Source organism: Vulpes lagopus, chromosome 8, assembly GCF_018345385.1.
Source record: "Vulpes lagopus strain Blue_001 chromosome 8, ASM1834538v1, whole genome shotgun sequence".
NCBI lineage: Eukaryota > Metazoa > Chordata > Mammalia > Carnivora > Canidae > Vulpes > Vulpes lagopus.
In genome coordinates this window covers 70,180,443-70,201,838 of record NC_054831.1, presented here as the reverse complement: position 1 = coordinate 70,201,838, position 21,396 = coordinate 70,180,443, and the positions used below count along the sequence as shown (strand labels likewise).

At 37.6% G+C, this 21,396-nt stretch overlaps 1 protein-coding gene across 4 annotated transcripts in view; it reads right to left on the bottom strand.

The window, feature by feature from the left end:
• MINDY3 (MINDY lysine 48 deubiquitinase 3) overlaps window positions 1-20,240 on the bottom strand; it is an 84,539-nt gene extending 64,299 nt beyond the window's left edge. Inside the window, exons 1-4 of one of the 4 annotated variants that reach the window (XM_041766373.1) lie at window positions 19,921-20,240; window positions 7,235-7,314; window positions 3,565-3,625; window positions 1,712-1,885 (exon numbers count right to left, since the gene is read on the bottom strand). In XM_041766373.1, coding sequence (XP_041622307.1) covers window positions 1,712-1,885; window positions 3,565-3,625; window positions 7,235-7,314; window positions 19,921-20,014 — 409 coding nt within the window. In that variant the 5' untranslated portion in view covers window positions 20,015-20,240. Of the gene's footprint in view, window positions 1-1,363; window positions 1,556-1,711; window positions 1,886-3,564; window positions 3,626-7,234; window positions 7,315-19,920 lie in introns of those variants that run through there. The other 3 variants (XM_041766374.1, XM_041766376.1, XM_041766375.1) reach the window with 3 other exon arrangements.
• Between the last annotated feature and the right edge of the window lie 1,156 nt (window positions 20,241-21,396).

The following is a 21,396-nucleotide window of genomic DNA, read 5'->3' as shown; positions in this document are numbered from 1 at the left end:
AGTACTAAAAACAGATTTAATATACGGCTTGATTTCATGTCCACTTTTAAAATGAGGCAAAGCAAAGTGGAAAACTACTAAAATATGTTTTCTGAAGAGGAACTAAATCTAACATGCCCACCTAAACTAGTTACTGACATACCAAAGTGAATACATTATGAGGCTATTTAACCTAGAGCAATTTAACCTCTAACTACAGAAATGTACAGTATACCCCATGGTTAAGTACAGAGTGTACTACAAAAATACAAATGAAGAATGTTAAAAGAGAAGATCTTACTATTTTTTTGCATATTAATATATAGATTGGCTTTAAGAGGATATTCTTTAAAACAACTTTAAAAAAATTTTTAAAACAACTTTTTATTAGTTCAACTATTCCTCTGTCTGAAGTTTCATGTCCTAAATACAACTATTAAACATGCTTCCACGCAACCCAGTGAAACCTGAAAAATACTTTAAAACCAATCTTAAGATTTTTGACTACCATCCTTGTAAATATATTCCACTTGTTTTCTTCAACTGTCATCATCAACTCTAAAAGTATGTTAAATCCTTTTTGAAAGGCTATGTTTGAAAGGCCTAAAAAGGAAACGTCATTCAACTGTTTAAATTTTAAAAATTATTCTTTGCAAATGTACTATGAGAATTTGCCACTATCACTGCAGAGAAAGAAGACGCTGACATTATCAGAGTCATTTCAGCCTGTGGAGACAGTAATACCTTAGGGATAATCCTACATGGAAATTGAGATGTGTATCATGAGTAATCAAAATGTACTCTCTATAAATCAGGTGTTCAATTTCTTTAAAAATAATTTCTGCAGAGATGATAGTTAACAGAATGCATCATAGGTAGAATAAGTCACTTTTTCAATATAAGCACGCGGAGCTACCAATTATCAAAAGTCACATACTAGCAAGATAATTCCTGAAAAGAAAAACAGAAAAGCAACTCTTTACCTAGCTTCAGTACTACCAGAAGTCTCCATTTTACTAGTTCATTCTGGCAGTTTTGAGGTCAATTACATAAGAATTTTCAAAGGCTAAAAAATCCACAGAATATATGTTTTTTATGAATAAGAGTAGCTATTATTTAAAGAGAAATCCCCAATAATGAAAAACTTGAATGAAGGAATAAAATCCCTTTTTTAAAACTACCTTAAAATAATCCTTACATGTAGACTATATTACACAATGTCCAAAAAATTCAGGAGGAAACCAAACAAAATGTAATGAAGAATAATGCCCCCATCTTTGCTCTAAGAAACCAAAGATATTTAAGAAATTTTCTAATGTCCAAAAATCCCTTTTCCAATACCAAAAAAAAAAAAAAAGAAAGAAAGAAAAAAACAAACACTAACCTTAAAGCATCTAAAACTAAAGTATGTAGGATTATGTTCTTCAAACTTTCTAAATGAGAATTCCAAAGGTCAGAGATGGTCATCAAGCAGAAATTAACTAAAATTTTTTTAAAAGTTTAATAGATGCATTTCCTTTCTTTTTTCCAAAAATGCAAGATACACAAGTGCAATATCCTCCAGCAACTAAAATAACTGACAGGGAAATGAAAAATATTAAGGCTCATGAATTAAGCTTAGGCTAAAAAAGATGTATTATGAAAATTTTAAATATATATTCTTAAATTTTTCAGTAGTTTCATTACAACAAAGATACAAGAAATTACTTCAGGAAATAAAAATGTATCTTACAAGAATGTTCCACTTGGCAACTAGACTCTGCAGGACTCCCAGAAATACTAGCCGTTTCCTCGGTTGTCTTTCCTCTTAACCAGGAAACCAGGCAGTAAGATCCAGAGTTGTCACAACAAGCACTTTCTAAAATATCACATAAGGTATGACAAAGGAGTTCCTTCCGCTCTTCCTCTAAAAATAACCAAAGTATCAGTTATAATGATTTTATTTGAAAAAAAAAATCCTATCATGGATAACAATATTAAGAATGTTTTAATAATGAAAATCAAGCATTTTAAGTGGACGATTCCTCCCCTCCCCCCAGTAACCAATCTTACATTAAAAAAAAAAGTGCTTGAGGGTTAAAATGTCATCACTATTAAATATTGCCATTAATTAGAAAAAGAATGCTGAAATATGAAGAATTAAAAATTAGGAGGAAGAATATGTTACTTAGAATAACCTGATACTGATCGCTCCCCTTCCTTAGGCTGCAACGAGAGCCCTGAGGTCTCCTTTCCTGCCAGAACCAGGCACATTGTGAGGGTCTGCTGAGACTTCTATTTTTTCCTCATTTCTGAGTTAGTCTAATGTCTTTGATCTCCTTGTCCCACAGGGTAAGGATAATGAGGTAACACACAGCATATACAATACCACAATTCATGACATCAGCAGATGCCATCATGGTTATGTTGCATAATACAGAAACTCCTGATATTCACTGCAGTGATCTGAACATTAGACCTCTATAGAAAAGGGCAATGAGAAAAATGCTCAGATAATTTGTTCTTGAGACTTAGCCACTTTCCATTTTCAAGCAGTATAGCTCTCCAAAAGCAGCGCTGCCCCCTGAAACTTTCAAATGGGATAAGATGTGTATGTGTACCCTATGTAAAATTTTATGCTATGGGGAGAATTTTACTTCTTTTAATAGATGAGCAGTTTTTTGAAGGCAGGAATTATGTCATTTTATTTTATAACCACCATGACATTTACATTTATAAAAATGCTATATATTTTACCAATGTGAATATATTTCTATGCAAGAAATATTATAAATTTTACCAATAAAACACTGATATTAATAGTATTCTTGGTTTCTTTTCTACTAAAATTTATGTTGCATTTCAGCTATTAATTAATAAAAAAGACACGAATGACACTTTAACTCCTAAATTTACAATCAACAGATTCTATGGGAATGGTTTGGAATGGAAAGAGTTTTTGCTTTTATATAACAAACTAGGATTAGAATATATCCCATGTTCTTCCAGAAGTCATTGTGAGGTTCACCCGAAATTGTTCACTTAGGGAAGGAAAGACTTTGTGAACTGTCAAGTACTATGCAAATGTTTGTTATTATCAGGCAGCACCACACAGCTCTCTGACCTAATCATATTGCAGATGCTAGGACAGCTTCCTTTGCGATTTAATCCAGAGTTATTTGCAATATTATCTGCATTGTGTAAGGCACAGTCCTAAAAGTTGCAGGATTACAAAGATAACTATGAGTTCTTGCTCAGAGCTAAGACAAAACACAAAGGACTCTTCCTTACCCCATGCTGTCATTCAACAGTTCAAGGAAATGGCCCAACCTTTTAGTGAGAGGCCAAATGTTTTGCCCTTTGTTCTATTATTCTGTTTTAGAACTCTTGGGGAAATGGAATTTCTGAGTATACACATTAAAATTTGGAGTCACTGTTCACAGAACTTTCTGAAACACTGAAAAAATAAATCTCAAGAAAAAAATCCCATTTATAGTTTACTTTTTAAGATAAATAATTTCAGTTCAACTAATGCCAATGAAAGCTGCATAGATCATCTATAAATTAGAAGGTGAAGGAAAAATTTATAGAAGACCACTATCATACCTGGGCAATCCCTCCAAGAAGACTTCTCTGAAGAAAACAGGAGCTTCTTCAAAAGAAATGCCTTTATACAATTAAAGCAATAGTTATTAGAATGCATTATAAGCATACCTTCATTAATCCTTTATTTTAAAATAGAAAAAAAAACAACCCTAATTTGTACCTCCTTTATTATCTACTTAATAGTGCTAAAAAAAAATTCAGATAGTTTCCCTTCATATTCAACGGTAAATGAGCATATTATTCAGAATACAGTACTATAAACTTGATTCTAGATCCATAAAATTCTTCTTTCATAATATGTATTTTCTGGCAAATAGAAGAACCGACTCAAAACATAGACACAGAACCTGAAAATTAAAGAAACTTACTGCTCATTCACAAAGTGAAGACTCTAGAAATAGGGAAAAGACTACATTTCTCTTAGATTCCTTGGGGGGAAAGAAATCAAAATACAAAGGTGGTTCTGCTCTATTAGTTCTGACTTGTGATATGAGAATAAAGAGACTCATCACTTTATTATAAGATAAGGAGTTCCTAAATTCCTGGTTTAACTCAAAAAACTGTAAGATTCAAAAGAAAAAACAAATTGCTTTCTCACTTTCCTTAAGTGCGTCAACTATGTTACACTCATGAATTGATAGAAAGCAGCTCACTATATAGTGTTTCCTTCTCAAAGTGCAGTTGAAAGATCATTTCCATCCTAGTCACCTGACTTGTTTATTAAAAATGAAGATCCTTAGGCTCCACCTACTGTATCTGAATCTACAGGGGGCAGATCCAAGAAAGAAGTTCTTTGACGCTTCTCACATGTTTGAAACCTGTAGAGTATTGCTAAGAGGTCAGACACACCTAGGGGTGCATCTTGGTTCCACTACTTTACTAACCAAAAATAATAATAGCATAAACTTTAAAAGGTTGCAGTGAGGATTACATGAAATAATCTACATAATGCACTTAGCACAGTACCTGGCACCTAATAAGCAATCATTTCAAAGTGCTTGAACAAAAAACTAAGGAATAGTCTAACATTCTTAATAGAAGTAAAATCTACAAATACTACAAATAAGGGCTTCTAACTTTTCCCTAGTACGGTAATAACCATAAAACTGAGGAATATAACTAGATTACAAAACTTGGGAAAAGTGAGGTGGGATACCCATTATTTCACCATTAATACGATAGCTGTTATACTTTGATATGCTTCCTTCCAGTCTTTCTTTTATACCTGCTTTAAATTTTTATTACAAGTGAGAAGCATAATGGGTATGTGATTATGTTTCCCATTTTTCTGTTTTCCCACAGGATTCATAACTATAATTCTTAATCACTAATTGCCGATTGAGCTATCAAAATTTACTCAAACCTTATTTCACATTTAAACTACAGTACATTAGGTTTATAATTTTTTTCTTTTACTACTATAAATATAAAAACTTCATACTGAATACAACCTTTTTTCATATTAAGGATTACTTCTTTAAGAAGGACTCACAGAAATACAATGATTTTGTCAAAAAAATCTGCATTATGGTTCCTGTTATAATGTAAATTCTTTCCCCAAATCAAAGTACAAATGTACTATATGGCAATATGAATATGCCAGCATCATCCTACTCTTACATGCACTGGCAATTATTTTATATTTAAAACTTAGAGTAAGTAATAGAATCTAGTTACTGTTTTATTTGTACTTTTATGGATTCCTAGTGAGGATGAACATCATGATTCTTTGGCTGTCCATCATTATTCCACCTATGACTGCATACACATTATTTCACCACTAGAGTTTTAGTGTTTTCCTAACCAATTTGTACACGTTCGTTGTATAAGAAAAACAATATCCACTTAATGCTAATAGTCACTGCAAACATTTTCCTGAGCCTGGACCTCAACCTTTCTCTTAGTGCTGACAATATAGTAGCATTTGTTTTTCTGTGGTTAAATATTGTATCAAGAACATATTTGGTACGTGGTATCAGATGACCTACATTCAGTTTTTTCCCCTCAAACTGGCAACCACTCTTATCAGTGACATTCATTAAATTTCATTTTATTCTACCACTGATTTATAGTTACCTCTTTATCATGGTATGTAATAAATTCTCGGTAATTTGCTATATGTAACGTGGTCTACTCCTGCATTAACTACTAGGTTCCATAATATGCCTATTCTTTTGGCAAGAGTATCATGTTCTAATTTTTATAGTTTAAAAAAATTTTAATATCTAGACTTGCTCATTTCCCTTCATTAGGCTCAATGGCGTAGTTCTGACTTTTACATTGAAATATTTTTAAAAAACACAAAATTCTTCTGATTGAAAAGATTTATGTGACTATGAAACCAAATTACCACCTCAAAGATACAAGAGGGCTTTGAACATTACAATTATCCCTTGCAAAAATAGCTATCATTGTGGAAATATACTGAATTTTATAAAACAGGGGACTCCTGTGGTACATCTTGCATTTAACAATAGTTAAATAGACTTTTAGTAAAAATAGACTTTTAGTAAAAATCCAGTAGGGGCAGTGTCAATATAACCTAATTTAATTACAGACAGGACAAGGAATCTTCAAATTCAGATAAGATTCTGCTAGCAACCAAAACTGCCCCAGCCTAAAAGTATAACAACTCTATTACTAATTTACAGTTAAATTTATATTAAGTAACTCCCAGGCAACATTCAAACATTCAAATTTTTCTTAATTTTTTTTTATAATTCCACTAAAGCAAAAAAAAAAAAATCAATTTTGCTCTTTGAAGAAATAAAATGATGATCCATAAAGGATATATTTTGGAATCACATAAATTTTTAATTTAATAATGTGGGGTATAAGACAAATTTACTTTGCAGCTAACAGTACAGGAATGCATTCTTTATGCCCAATGAATAATATATATCACATTAAATATGTATTTTCAAAACGTGCTGATTAAAACATAATAAATTCCAGCTCTTCTTAGCACAGTTGTGAAATGACACTGCTGTTCAGACATTTTAAGTATTAAAGTAAACTGAAAATTCAATTCATGGTTTTAACTACATAACATTTGCAGCAAATCGGCCTTTGAAATTTGAACACATTAGGATGCAAAATCATATACATATATTCAGATTAACACTATCTTGTGCAAAGAAAAAATCTTTTTTTAAAAAATTGTGGAAATTCTGAAGTCAGTTATTACAATTTTTTTAAAAGCCAAAGCTACAGCCTACAACTATAAAATACAACTTATTTTTAGAATGTGTAGGGTTTTAGAGCATGAAGATATTAACTCATCTTCAACTTTGTAGGAAAATCATTTTTACATAAAGAACAAATGAAAATAATACTATTGCTATGATATACCTAACAACAGCATAAAACATCATAACTTGACAGGATCACTGTATTAGAAAGAGGTCATTATCATTAATTCCTCGTTTTCTGAATGTCAGGGAACACCTATTACGTTTTCTTGACAATAAAAACAGCTGAAAGGCTATTGCTGTATAACCTGCCCATGTTCTGAATTCACTTTTTATTTTGGATATTTATGGTAATTTACATGAACAAAAGGGATAACTGATCATATCTCATTACATATAGACAGTTTAGAAAATGAAAAGTCAAGTATGAAACGTTTGAACATGTCCCTCTAAGGAGTTGGTAAAGTAGTCTATGTTACCTGAACAGGTGCAATAACAGCACAGGGGCCACCTTCAAACTGTTCTAATGCAGATCCCTCTGATTCACTAAACACAAACCCTAAAAATGAAAGCAAGTAGCAAAGATTAAAAATGTAATTCAAACAGCAGCCCAAAGAATTTTTAATGTACTTTGCTTGAGAAAGATCACTTATTACAAAAGCAAAATATATCCAAATTATTTAGGCACAATGGTTCTTAACTTTCGGGGGGTGGGGGGGATCAAGGAACCCTCTGAAAAAAGATCTGAAGCCTATGCTCCCATCCCCGTGCCCCAAATGCATGTAAACAGACACATACACACACACACACACACACACACACGCACGCACGCACGCACTCTCTCTCTCTCTCATTCTCTCTCATATGCACACACAAAATTTTGTTACCTAGGGATCCCTCTAAATGGACTAGGGGGATAAAGTGTGGACCTCTGTAAAAGAACACTAAATTAAATAACTTATTTGAAGAAAGATGAGTCTATCTACTGAATTCAACCAGAATTTTTAGGATGCTTTCCATACAGAATCTTTTTGCATTTCAATCTTTGAGTCATACTGTATAAACTAAAAATTAAAAGGCATCATAGACAGTGAATGTGCTCGAACCAGCTCTATCTCAATTTTGCTATTACCCAGCCAGCACTGACTGAGAGTGACCCGTAGATGTTCCTACAGATAGCACAGGGCCAGAAGTCCAGAGGACTGAGTGACGCTCTCTGTAACACTGCTGGGAAATCATTTCGCCTCCCTAGATCTCTGTCTAGTTATCTTTAAAATGATAGTTTCCAATTCCAATATGCTTGGAATATGTAAAGTTTCACTAACGGTTGTAGTTTTAGTCATTCATCCCACAAACATTTAATGAACCTAAGATAACTACAGCAAGCATCCAGCATGTATGCATGAATGACAGAGTCTCTGGTCTACAGGAGCCAATGATACAGGTGAACACAGACAGATGAACAAATGAACATAAAACAGAAGTATGAATACAGTATTATTGGATACAGAAAGGAATGATTTACTCTGAGTCAAGTCACAACAGGGGACTTGGTGATTTTTAATAGGAATTTGCAAGGATGAAGATGAGGAATTATTTTTAGGTGAAGAAAACGCCTTTATTAAAAAGAAAAAGGTTTGGTGAGAGCAGGGCAAGTTTACGGGGCAGAGGAAAACTTAATATAGCTCAAGGATAGTATGGGGGTAGCATGGGGAAGATGGTACATTGGAAGAGGGAAAGCGGACAAGAGGTTAATAGTGGGAAGGGCCAGACAATGACAAGTCCTAACTGAACTGTAATATGATCATACTGTTTCCTCCCCTCTTTTTTAAAGGAATAAAACGGGGAGGAGACTGTTTGAACAGCCATATGGAGATGGTATCAACTTAATAAAATTCACATTAGTGTGGAGAGAAGAAACTACACCTAAACAGTTATTTCCTATGGTAAAAATTAAGATTTGATGAGCATGTGCAAGTGGGGCAAAGAAATTAGAGCAGACTGAAGTTTCTAGCTTGAGACACCAGGTGAGAGCAACTGAGATAAGAAATAGCATAGAGGATCCTATTCCATCCCACCTCCTCTCTCTTAACCTTTCAATACCTCTCTTTCAAACAGGACTTAAACATGTATCTTACATATTTAAAAACAAAAAAAATCCTCCTTAAGAATCCATCAAAAGCACTTTGAGTAAAGAGCTGAAAACTTATGTCAACACAAAAACCTCCACACAGATGTTTCTAGCACCTTTATTCATAATTGCTAATACTTGGAAGCCACTAAGCTGTTCTTCAGTAAGTGAATGGGGTAAATGAACTGTGGTACATCCAAAAAACAAACTATAATCCAGCACTAAAAAATAAATGAGCTCACAAGTCACAAAAAGACATGGAGAAACCTTAAGTGCATATTACTCAGGGACGTAACCAATTGGAAAAGGCTACATACCATATGATTCCAACTATATGATATCCTGGAAAAGGCAAAACTATGGAAACTGTAAAAAGATGAGTAGTTTGCAGGGATTGGTGGAGGGAGAGAGGAAGAGGGATGAATGTGCAAAGCACAGAAGACTTTTAGTGCAGTGAAAATACTATGAAACCATAATGATGGATAAATGTCATTATACATTTGTCCAAACCCAGAGAATGTAGAACACCAAGACTGAGCTGTAAACTATGGAGCTTGGGTGATGATGATGTCAATGCAGGTTCATCTATTAACAAATACTCCACTCTGGTGGGGGGTAATGATAATAGCAGAGCCTATACATGCTGTGGGAGTAGGAGGTATGTGAGAAATTTCTGTAGCTTCCCCACAGTTTTGCTATAAACTTTAAACTTCTCTAAAAAAGTAAAGTCTAAATTTTAAAAAAAATTCAGTTGACCATTAAAAAAAAAAAAAAAACCCACCCCAAACTCCAACCACCACCCTTTCAAAGGCCACTTAGTTGTGTAAATGCACTGTCTCAATCTTCTTACCTCACAATTTATTCAACCCTCAAAATTTGGTTTTCAACCTATGACTGCACCAAATTCATTCTCACCAACTCGGTCAATGAACAGTACAGATGATTTCACAAGCTTTTCTCAGCTACTCTCCAGAGAATCATCTGAAATGCTAACCACAGATTTCTTCTGAAAAACCTTGCCCCTTGGCTTTACTAGTCCCTCTTGTTACAAATTTCCCTTTTCAGTTTCTTCTCCATCCCCTTGGTCAACTCCTCTTCAAAGCTAATGTTCCTCATGTCTTGGCTTTAGGATCTATGTTCTTTTCATTTCATACATTCTCCTTGGGTAACTCATCTACTCCCAAGATTCCCATTACTGGTTATAATCAGGGAATCCTCAAATACAGCCCAGATTACAACTCTAGACATAAACAGAGTCTAATTTACTTAACGTGTCCTGTATGATCTGGTTTCTACCTAAATCTCCTAACTCATCCTTTACCATTCTTCCTCTTAGACTTCAGGCTGAGATTCTTTCAGGTCCTCAAGTATCTATTTTCTTTCAGGTTTTTTACCCTTTTTGAATATATTGTGCCCTGCACTTGAAACACTTGCTAACCTTTCTCTGTCACTTTAAGGCAAGATCTTCTTGGTTCAAGACCCCAAACCGTGATTTCTAGATGTCCATTTCTAGCCCATCTCTGATCTACCCTGAAGTTCAAACCACTGTCATCTCTCACCTAGAGTACCGTTAAGAGTTTCCAATGAGATGTCCCCATTCTTCCCCACCGATCCCACTCCATCGTCATTTGTTCACCATAGAGTTACCAGAGAAATATGGTAGACTTGGAAATCAGATGTTGTCATAACCTGCTTAATACGTTTCAGTGGCTTCTCATGGCAATTAGAATGAAAGTCAAACTCCTTTTCATGGCTTTCAAAGACACCATAACTATCAAACCCACATTTCTTCAGTTCACTCTCACTTTATCTGCAGTGACCTTAGAATATCCCAAGATCTTTATGTTAGCTCTATTCCTTCTCCATTTATTTCCCCTTCTCTTTTCAGAAAGCTGAATCCTTCTCATTCTTTTTTTTTTTTTTTTTCCTTCTCATTCTTAAGGACTCGTTTTAGGTGTTAACTCCTCAGAGATATTCCCTGATAATCCTACCTAAATAGGTCTCTCCTACCATCCCCAGCACAACCAGTACTTTTCAAAATCTGTGATTACTATATTATATTATTGCTTATTTACTTATTATTTGTCTTACATGTATCTTGCCTGTTCTCTTATTACTGTTTTCCTAGTATATTGTGTAGTTCATGCTCTCTGGACTGCTGCAAGGAAAGATAGCGGAGGAGTTTGTTTCTAGGTATGCCAAGTTTAGTTGTGAGATAACCACTTGGCAACATTTAGAAGTGGGGAAATATGGGTCTGGAACTCAGGGCAGGGATTAGGATCAGACACAGCAATCTGAATCATCCTCAACATGGCAGTCAAAGTAAAGGAGATAATGTAAAACAAAGATGATGGAGTTGGGATTAGGATTAAACACAGCAATCTGAATTATCTTCAACATGGCAGTCAAAGTAAATGAGAACATGTAAAGTGAAGATGACAGAGTTGGGCATGTTAAAAAATAAGCAGAGGCTGAGTCAGCAAAGGACAAAGATTAGAAAGGTAAGAGAAAAACAAACACACTGAAGTCCTCCAGGAAGCAAAGAGTAGTCACTTGCTACAAATGCTACTGAGTAAAAACATAAATTAAAACACTGGATTAGGCACATCACTGAAAATACAAAAAAAGAAACCTAGAGCACTGGAGAGAATAAGCACTTTAAAGGGTTGAGGTGTGATTCAGAATCCAAGGACAAAAAGTAAATGTGATCTACTTTTAAACAAGTGAAGAGATTCACCCCCCCCCCTTTTTTTTTTATCATTCCTTATTTCCATTAGGAACAGAGCTAGATGGAGTGGGGGACTTCCTGGCTGTATCTCCTGTTCTAGGTTGGACAAAAATAATGGTAAAAATTATTGTAAAAAAAAATAGTAACCTGAAAAGGGCAGCTGGATAAAGAATTATTATTTATATAGACTGAGGGCCATGAGTTTAAAAAGAGAAGACTGATTACATGAGAAGGAGGACGTTTAAAGACTCCAAGTCTTGAAAGAGTGGTGGTGTAGTGATGGAGGTGGGGGACGGGACTGGATAAAAAGAGGTTCTCAGAGTGTGGTCTACAGAACCTTGAAAATCTGAAACCCTTTCAAGGGATCTACTAGAGGTAAAAATAATTCTCATAAGGATATGAGGATACTAAGACATTATTTGACCTTTACACTTGACATTCATAGCAACGGTACAATAGCAATGGTGGGTGTTACTGCTGGTGTCTTAGAACACATGAAGGCAGTGTCATTAACTGTACTAGCAGTCACCATCCTGGTAAATAAAACCACCCTCTTTCAAACATAAAGAAAAAGCCATTTAACTAAAGAATGCCCTTACTGATGCTACTTTTATTAAATCTTGACCTTGAATAAAGTGTCCTTTTAAAAAATATTCTGCATGACAAAATGGCAACTATTCATAAAGCACCTCTGCTACATACCTTGAAGATGACTGACCTTTGTCTCAAGAAAAATCATGTGTGTAATTTTCTGAATTGCAAACTGGAAGTACTTTTTTGTAAAGCACTGTTTTTATTCTGAGGGGCTACTGACAGACTATGATTATTCAGACTTAGGTTTGTGGCAAACCCTTTCTCAGAAGTGAATGATGTGAGCCTGATACTTCAAGGAAAATAACTGACAGTTATTTTTGCCAGTGATAAAATTTCAGGCTTCCAAGCAATAACTAAAATTGTGGAAAACCCGCATCCAGCACTGTGAACTTGACACAGTGACTCAATTCTTAGATATTTTCCTAATAACACCAGTGGTGATAGTAATAGGACTGTTGATACTGTCAAAAGGAATGTATTATCATTTGGAAATGTCGGCAGAAACCAGTGGACCAATGACTCCTAAAGAACTAATGCACAGTGTTAGAAATAAATGCTCAAGTAAAGGTCCACTCAAAATATAAGACAAAACCAAATGGTTTTCAATTTAACAGAGTACAAAAAAATTCATTCATGTGGCTCAGATTCCATATTGCAAATAACCTCTAAGAAACTACCACCTGTCGAATGTGAACTGGTGCAGCCACTCTGGAAAACTGTGTGGAGGTTCCTCAAAGAGTTAAAAATAGACCTGCCCTACGACCCAGCAATTGCACTGTTGGGGATTTACCCCAAAGATTCAGATGCAATGAAACGTCGGGACACCTGCACCCCGATGTTTCTATCAGCAATGGCCACAATAGCCAAACTGTGGAAGGAGCCTCGGTGTCCATCGAAAGATGAATGGATAAAGAAGATGTGGTTTATGTATACAATGGAATATTACTCAGCAATTAGAAACGACAAATACCCACCATTTGCTTCAACGTGGATGGAACTGGAGGGTATTATGCTGAGTGAAATAAGTCAATCGGAGAAGGACAAACAGTGTATGTTCTCATTCATTTGGGGAATATGAATAATAGTGAAAGGGAATATAAAGGAAGGGAAAAGAAATGTTGGGAAATATCAGGAAGGGAGACAGAACATAAAGACTCCTAACTCGGGGAAACGAACTAGGGGTGGTGGAAGGGGAGGAGGGCGGGTGTTGGAGGGGAATGGGTGACGGGCACTGAGGTGGTCACTTGACGGGATGAGCACTGGGTGTTTTTCTGTATGTTGGTAAATTAAACACCAATAAAAGTTAATTAAAAAAAAAAAAAGAAACTACCACCTGTCAAGTTGTGGTGTAGTAGCAAAGACAGATGGCCACAATTATCTGAAAAGGCTGTTGTAAGACTCTCACCTTACCAATTACAATCTTTGTGAGGCTGGATTTTCTACACTTCCCAACAACATGACCGCAACAGACTGAACAGAAAGTAAGTGTGAGGATCCAGCTGTCTTCTAATGAGCCAGACATCAAAGAGATTTATAGGAATGTAAAACAATACCTCAGGTCTCATTAATTTTATTTTTCATATTGAAGTCCTTAATAATTTTTCAGAGTATAATACGGCCCGGAGTTCAAAAACTTCAGAGCCACTGGCCTAGCAGAAGTGAATCTTAGCAGGCTTCTAAATTATATATACAGGCAAAGAGGAAGTGATATTACTGAGGGGAACGAGAGAAAATTGAGGAGAATTTTAATTCTGAAAAACGTTAAGAAAGGCTGACAAGATAAAGAACTGAGACAAACACTGAGGGCTCAGCTAGGGTTTGAGGACTACATTTGTGCAGATGCTGACCACAATTTCCTCCATCAATACACAGCAGCATGGGAGAAACAGAATAGACAACAGGCTACGGGGAGGATGAGAAATAGTACAATGCACAGAACAAATTTAATAAGGACAAATGAGATCTGATGGTGCTGGTTATCATGTCAAGATAACCAAATAGAGGTCCAACCTAGAACAGGAGATACAGCCAAGAGGTCCCCCACTCCGTCTAGCTCTGTTCCTACTAGAAATAAGGAAAGGATCCCTGATGTTGGGCCTAAGGGTAGAGGCGAACTTAGGCTCTGTCAAACTTCGGGGTATGTAATAAACATGAATCAGTAATGAATTCTCACCCTCCTTAAAATTACTAATAATGTAATGCAGTTTTCAAGATTCATGAGTGGGACTTATAGCTGAAAAGCATTATAGTGAGTTGCTTTTGTAAGCTAGATATAAAAACCTCATGGAGAGAATTCTAGGCAGATCTGCTGTATTCCAAATTCTGTTTAATTACAGTATACATGTTTGAGTGTGTTAAGTGATAATGAACAAAGGCTATTAGGGCACAAAATGAAATAAAGTCAAGTAAATGGAAATTAAGCATTCTAAAATAGGAGTAAGCTAAGTAGGCTTCTCCCTTTACAATAAGGTTTCACTTGAATTTAAATTTTTTAGGATATAGAGTTATTTCTCTTGTAATCATGTATTCAATATTTCCTATCTTTAAAAGGAATTGTCTTTTCACAAAATGTTTTTTTCTTATTAGATCTGAAATTAGCCATCTAATCCTAAATATGTAATTTTGTATCACATTTCATAGTACTGAAGACAGAGAAATCTGTTTTATACCTCTTAACTAATTTAAACCTGAGCCATGAACCTCTTCGTAATCTTCCCATATTTTACTCTCACATGACTTACTCTGCATCTATATTATTCAAACCAATTTTTAACTTCTGCCTCCATAATTCTAGGCTCTCAAGTAAACAAAAGCCCATAGAAAGACTTGGATCATCATTACAAACTGGATAATACTGGTTAAATCAAATCTGAACTGTGCTTTATTTTCCTCATCTATTAAAATAAGGAAAACTACATTTATCCTTTGTTATCTCTCATGTTTGTTGCAAGGATTAAACAGGACTTCCAGAAACTGTAAAGCATGGTGTAATGTAAGAAATTATCATAGTTACTTTGAACTAAAAAAAACACATTATGTATTCAAAGTACCAAGAAATTAACTTTGTCCTATAGACTTGTAAATTTTAAGTTTAGAAAAACTGGATTTTAGGTGACATGATTCAGATAGGTTGGAGAAAAGAATATCCATTCTTGAGAAAAATAAAAGGTGTCCAACAACAAACACTTCTGAAATGATATGATCCACATTACCCTCATTTTGGAAAAAATTAATCAATACTGGTGTTTCAGGGTGCCTGGGTAGCTCAGTCGGTTAAGTGTCTGATTCTTGGTTTCGACTCCAGGTCATGATCTCAGAGTCATGGGACAAAGCCCCAAGCTGGGCTCTGCCCTGGGCTGGGAGCCAGCTGAAAATTCTGTCTCCCTCTGCCCCTCCCCCTGCTTGTGCATGCTAGCTCTCTCATAATAACTTACCATTATTACTTTGGTAAAATATTAATTATTATAAAAATAAATGTATTAACTTATAAATACATTTGATACTTATATTTTAACTGATCCCTCACTTATCCTAAGTTATTTGTTAAACTTTATTTTTTCATATTACATAACAAAAATTGTCATATACCACAGGTTCAAATTCAATCAACTGTAGCTCTATTCCCCAACCCATTCCCATAAGCCCCCCCCAAAACAATGAACTGATATAAATAGGAAATGTATTTCTCCTTCTTGGGTTAATCTTATAGGTTAAACAAACAAAAAAATAAAATAAAGCTTAGGGGAAAGGGGAAAAAAGGAAAAAAATAGTTTCTAAGAGCTTATAATCTAGATCAGGGGTTGACCTGTTTCTGTAAATGCTGTTTTGGAACACCGCCATACCTATATTATCTAGGGCTGCTTTTGCTGCAATGGCAGAGATTAGTATTGAGACAGAAACAATAAATGCAGCTGACTCTCTTACAGAAAAAGTTTGCGGAACACTGAACTAGACAGTCAATACTAAAAAGAAAACAGAAGTTCCCAATAAGTCAAAATGTTTTCATTTATAAGATTAGTACTTATTCCTGTCGGCTCTAGATGACTCTTATCTTGGTTCTGCTGGAAGTTGGTTTATCTACCACTTGCTACCATCCCTAGCACTACTGTCCTGGTCCAACTAAGCCACCACTACTGCAAATGTCTCTCATTTGATCCTGCTCTCTCTCTCAAGCCACTACAGTCTATCTTCAAACCCAGCAGTCAGATCAGTCCTTTTAAAAACATGTCATGCCATGTCTCGCCTCTGCTCCAAACCTTGCAATGATCCCTCATTTCATTCAGAATAAATGCCAAAGCCCTTATCATGGCCTATAAGGCTTTACTGGTCATTCTATGAAAAGGATTTCTTACATCATTTTTTATTACTCTTCCTTTCCTTCATTCCATCTTCAGCTGAACTAGTCTCCTTCCTGCTCCTTAAACAAAAAGCCAGGAATATTCTGCATCACATTTTTTATAACAGCTAGTCTTTCTGCCTGGAACACTCTTCAGATAACTGCATAACTCAGTTGTTTCCGGTGCTTGCTCAAATCTCAGCTTAAAATGAAGGCATATCCACATCACCCCATTCCACAATTCTCTATTTCTTTATTTTCTAACTATTACAGGTACTTCATTTTGCTTTGCTTCTTATTTGTCTTCCTTCCCATCCTACCTACCAAGTCTGAGTTGCAGAGGCCTGGAACACTGCTGTAGTTTGTGGGAAGAAGGGCAAAGAGGATAAATGGTGCTTTTGAATGAGGTAGAAAATATACTTTTCTTAAAAAACGATCACAGAAAATTAAGCAGGAGGAAAGAAAGCCAGAGACTCAATTTCCAAGTCAGAAAATAACAACTGCAAATCTTTAAATTACGTAATTTGTCTTTCAAAGAAAAACTGGCAAAAAAACCCAAAACAAAACAAAAACCCCACCAAACTTTTTTCCCCCTAAAGAAAAAGGAACTGCAGGAGAGAATTATCTGAAACTGCCAAATGAGTTCAAACAACGATGTGCCACTTCTGTGGCTCACTGATTTCACATATTATCTGAAACTGCCAAATTAATTAAAAAAATCCAACTCTGCTGCAGCAACTCCTGCAGCTTGTCTTAAGGTGTCAAAAAAATTAACATGATCAATATTAATTCATAAATGTAAACATAATTTTACAAATATTTACCCCAAACATCTTACACCTTTAACTTGCTTCCAAAAAACTCTTAAGATTACAGTTGTCAAAGCACCGTTACAGACTAGGAAATAGAGCCAAAGGTGGTGTCACATTACAAATGCTGTAAGGCAAGTGCAGCAGTGTCTTGTGCCTATTCTCATAATCCCAAATGACTGCCAAAGCAATCGTCAGCAATGATTTCTGCCTCTAAATGAATAAATGAATACGACAGTTAACAAAGCAAAGCCAATAACAACCTCCCTCTGATTCAGAGGTGGTAACTTAAAAATACATATTTGGTTGCCTGAAAATCTTGATCAATATAAGACCATGAAGAATTATATATCCACAATATAAACATACTCTAAAAAGAAAAAAAAGTCTTTATCTTTAAAGATTATCTTTAAAGGTGGTGGCTGAATGAATCTGGTTAAGGAATTTCTTGACACAGTATTCTCATATGTCATAAAGTCGTACTTTAAGTAGTAATTATCACGTATCCTCTTTGCTTCAATAAAAAAAAATAATGAAAGTAAAAATAAAGTATTCGTCAAATAAACAATAATTTCTTGTAATCGTCAGGTCATGGCCAGAGAGTGATCTTTGGCTTAGCCTTCCAATTAAATACTTTTTAAATGAAGTCCTAAGAATTTCCAATGTCAGATATCGTGCTAAGTGCCTCAGTGGATTTACATGCCTTCAATCCTCACAACGACCCTGTAAGGTTGACACTACTATTATCTGCATTTTATAGAGAAAGAAACTGAGGCTTAACTAAGTCAAATCATTTGAACCTGGGACCAAAATACACCTGTTCCAAAGTCTTCTCTTAACCAGTCCTTAGAAAGGCCTCCGAATTCTCCCGGAATCTGCAGTTTTAACATAAAGGCTCAATACTATCTTATTCTATGTTGTAAATGCTTAATCAATGCTGACTAATTACACAGGAAGTAAAATTTTTCTTAAATCTTCAGAGCCCCTTATACCTCAGGGCAGTTCACTATTAGGATAAATGAAGTCAAAGTAGAAGGTAAGCTTTAAAATCTGCAAATGCAGGCATCCAAGATTTCAGAAAATAGGACTTCAGTGATGTAATTAAAATGTGTAAAAAGAGCCAAACTAATTACATGTTAAAGTTTGGAAACTCAAAGGAACAAAGTGAAAACAGAGCCATATTAAGAACTGGGAGACTTGTAAATTCACTCCCATTCTATCAACTTGTGCAACTTTGGCCTGTTCATTTAGCCCCACCACTCATTTTCCTCACTTGCAAAACAAGAGTGATGGACTCAATAAGCTGCCCGTAATACATTATGGGTCTAATTTTACCAGCTCTTAAATGAGCCATATCTGGGAGAGAGAGGAAGGGATTTACTTAAACCCCGAATTTTTGTTACAAAACACACACTATGAAATAGGAACTTGCGAGTCACTACGCTAAAATTCCCCTAAATCCTTTGAGAACTGGTATTGTCTAAACGACTGAACAACCACCGAACAGCTATCATTTACTGGCCTGTGATGATTTCCATTACACGACCCTTCCTACTCCAAAGGCTCTTCACCTCACTTAACTTCGCTAAGTCTTTCCTAAGTCACCTTACCTAGTGTGCGACGCAGTGCTTCATTATAATTTAAGAATCACAGGTAACTAACTACTAGTATGAAGTACCTAATGCAGAGCTTGGCACAGCGCAGAAATTCAATAAACGGCAATTTTTATCTCATTAGTACTCGTATGAATAAAAAACTCCTTACGTAACTCCCAAATCCTGTGTGGAACCTTAAACCAGCACAGGAAATGCTATGATCCACGCTCCTTTTAACCCTCAGAGATCACTAAGCCCATCTCCAAACCCGGGATACGTTGGGTCGGGAGGGCACCTGACAGCAAGCAACCCTCTACTGATACACCGACTCCTACGTCGAACCACATCGTTAAGATACAAACAGGGGAGGATCCCCGGGTGGCTCAGCGGTTCAACGCCTGCCTTTGGCCCAGGACGTGATCCTGGGGTCCTAGGATCGAGTCCCGCGTCGGGCTCCCGCGATGGAGCCTGCTTCTCCCTCTGCCTCTCTATCATGAATAAATAAATAGAATCTTAAAAAAAAAAAAAAAAAAAGATACAAACAACAAAGGCTCTTTGACTTTCCCGTGGACTTGGCTCTCTCTCCCAAAATTAAACCAAACACCAATAACATGAAGCCTTGTGGGGGGGGTGTGAAGATTGGGGGGGGAGGAGGCGCACAGGGCACGCCCTCGGTGTCACCCCCCCCCCCATCCCATCACCACCTCGTCTCTCCAGCCCAGGGAGGGGCAGAGGCACTTCGGGTCCTGAGTGTAACCATTTCGCTGTAACCATTCTCCAGCTCAACCACTCCCCCACCCCCACCCCCAAGGCAGGCAGGGCGTTTCTAGAAAGTCCAGTTTCAGACCCGAGCAGGACAAGTGGGACAAGAGTGCAGGGCGGGAGGGGGGTTAAGCCGGGGGGGGGGGGGCTGTGGCGCCAGAGGGTCTCAGCGAGGCTCTGTGCAGGGAAGCCAGAGCCCAGCCAGGGTACCTTGCGTCCAGCGGCAGAAGATGGTGTCGGAGAGGCCGGGGCTGCTCTTGGTGCCCCACACCAGCTCCATCAGCTCTTTAGTCAGTTCGGACATGATGGGGTACCGGCGAGCGGGTCTTCGCTTTCAGGACTCCTGCCCCGGCACATGGGGAAGGGGCGCCTGCGGAGACAGGAGTGGCGGGACAGCTGCGGCAAACGAAGCTCGGAGCGCGGACGCGAGGAAGACGCAAGGAGACACCGAGCTACTTGCAGACACCGCGCCTGTCAAGCCAGCCCCGAGCGGCAGCAAGGAGTTTCCCTGTACCGGAAGTGCCGGGCCACTTCCGGCTCCCTGTTCGCGACCGCCCCGCCCCCGCCTCCGCCCGCCCCCCCGCCGCCGGGCGGGCCCGGGAGTCGCCGCGCCGGAAGCGGAAGTGGCGGGCCGGAAGAGCCTGGGACCTCTCTGGAGGCCGCGGGCTTGCGAGGTCTCAGCCCCCGGCCTTAGGTGGGGTGCTGGGCGTTCGCCCTGGCCGGCGCGCCGCGTTCCCTGGGCGTGGGCCTGTTGTCACCATCCGGGAGCAGCTCCCTTGGCGCGCTGCCCTGGTCCTGGCTGCAGGCTCCGAGGCCCGCCCGAGCCCTAGGGCGTAGGCACAGAGCCTCGCCTTTAAAATTTGTGATGTTGATTCTACTGAGCTACGGCTCTAAGACGGTGGTTGGGTCTCGGTGAGGAAACATCCATGTCTGTGTGGAGAGCCACCCATAATTCGAACACTCAGACTGGGTGCCTCCGTAAGTCATGTAAAGGCCAACCAACTATTCAACACACAACCGGAGGCTGTGGTTTTATTTGCACTAGGAATGTTTCTACCTGGGGGCGCCCGGGGGCGGGGGGGGGGGGAGGCGGTCAGGGCTTGAGCACCTGCCTTAGGCCCAGGGCGTGACCCCGGGGTCGTGGGATCCAGGCCGCATCGGGCTCCCTGCATGGAGCCTGCTTCTCCCTCTGCCTCTGCCTCTCTCTCTCTGTGTCTTATGAATAAATACATGAAATCTTAAAAAAAAAAAAAAAAAAGTCTCTACCAGATGTAATGCAGGATTACAAAGCTATTTATAGACGTTCAAAGCAGCCTGTCTGGAAGAGGTAGAGCGTTTTCATCTCCAGTTTTTGAAAGGGTGGGATGTGTGGAGGGGAGTCCAGGGTTTAGTCATTGACAAGCATCCAGCTGCACTTGGTTTGTGCAGAAATTTGCATTTGTGCGGCTTGAAAAGAAGAGAACGTATTGGCTAAGGTTTGAATTTAAAAGAGAAGGGCAAAAATCGGATGGGTTCCTTACAGATTGCAGATGAAGGGCTTTGCTCCTTTATGCTTTATTTTTGACTTCAGCCGTCTTTGCTATAGTTAAAAGAATTGCTCAGAGTTCCTGAACCCTATCTATAAGCCTCCTAGTTTTTATTCTCTTTGGAATTCTCTTGACCCTATTTTTGCGAAGCAAATCTTAT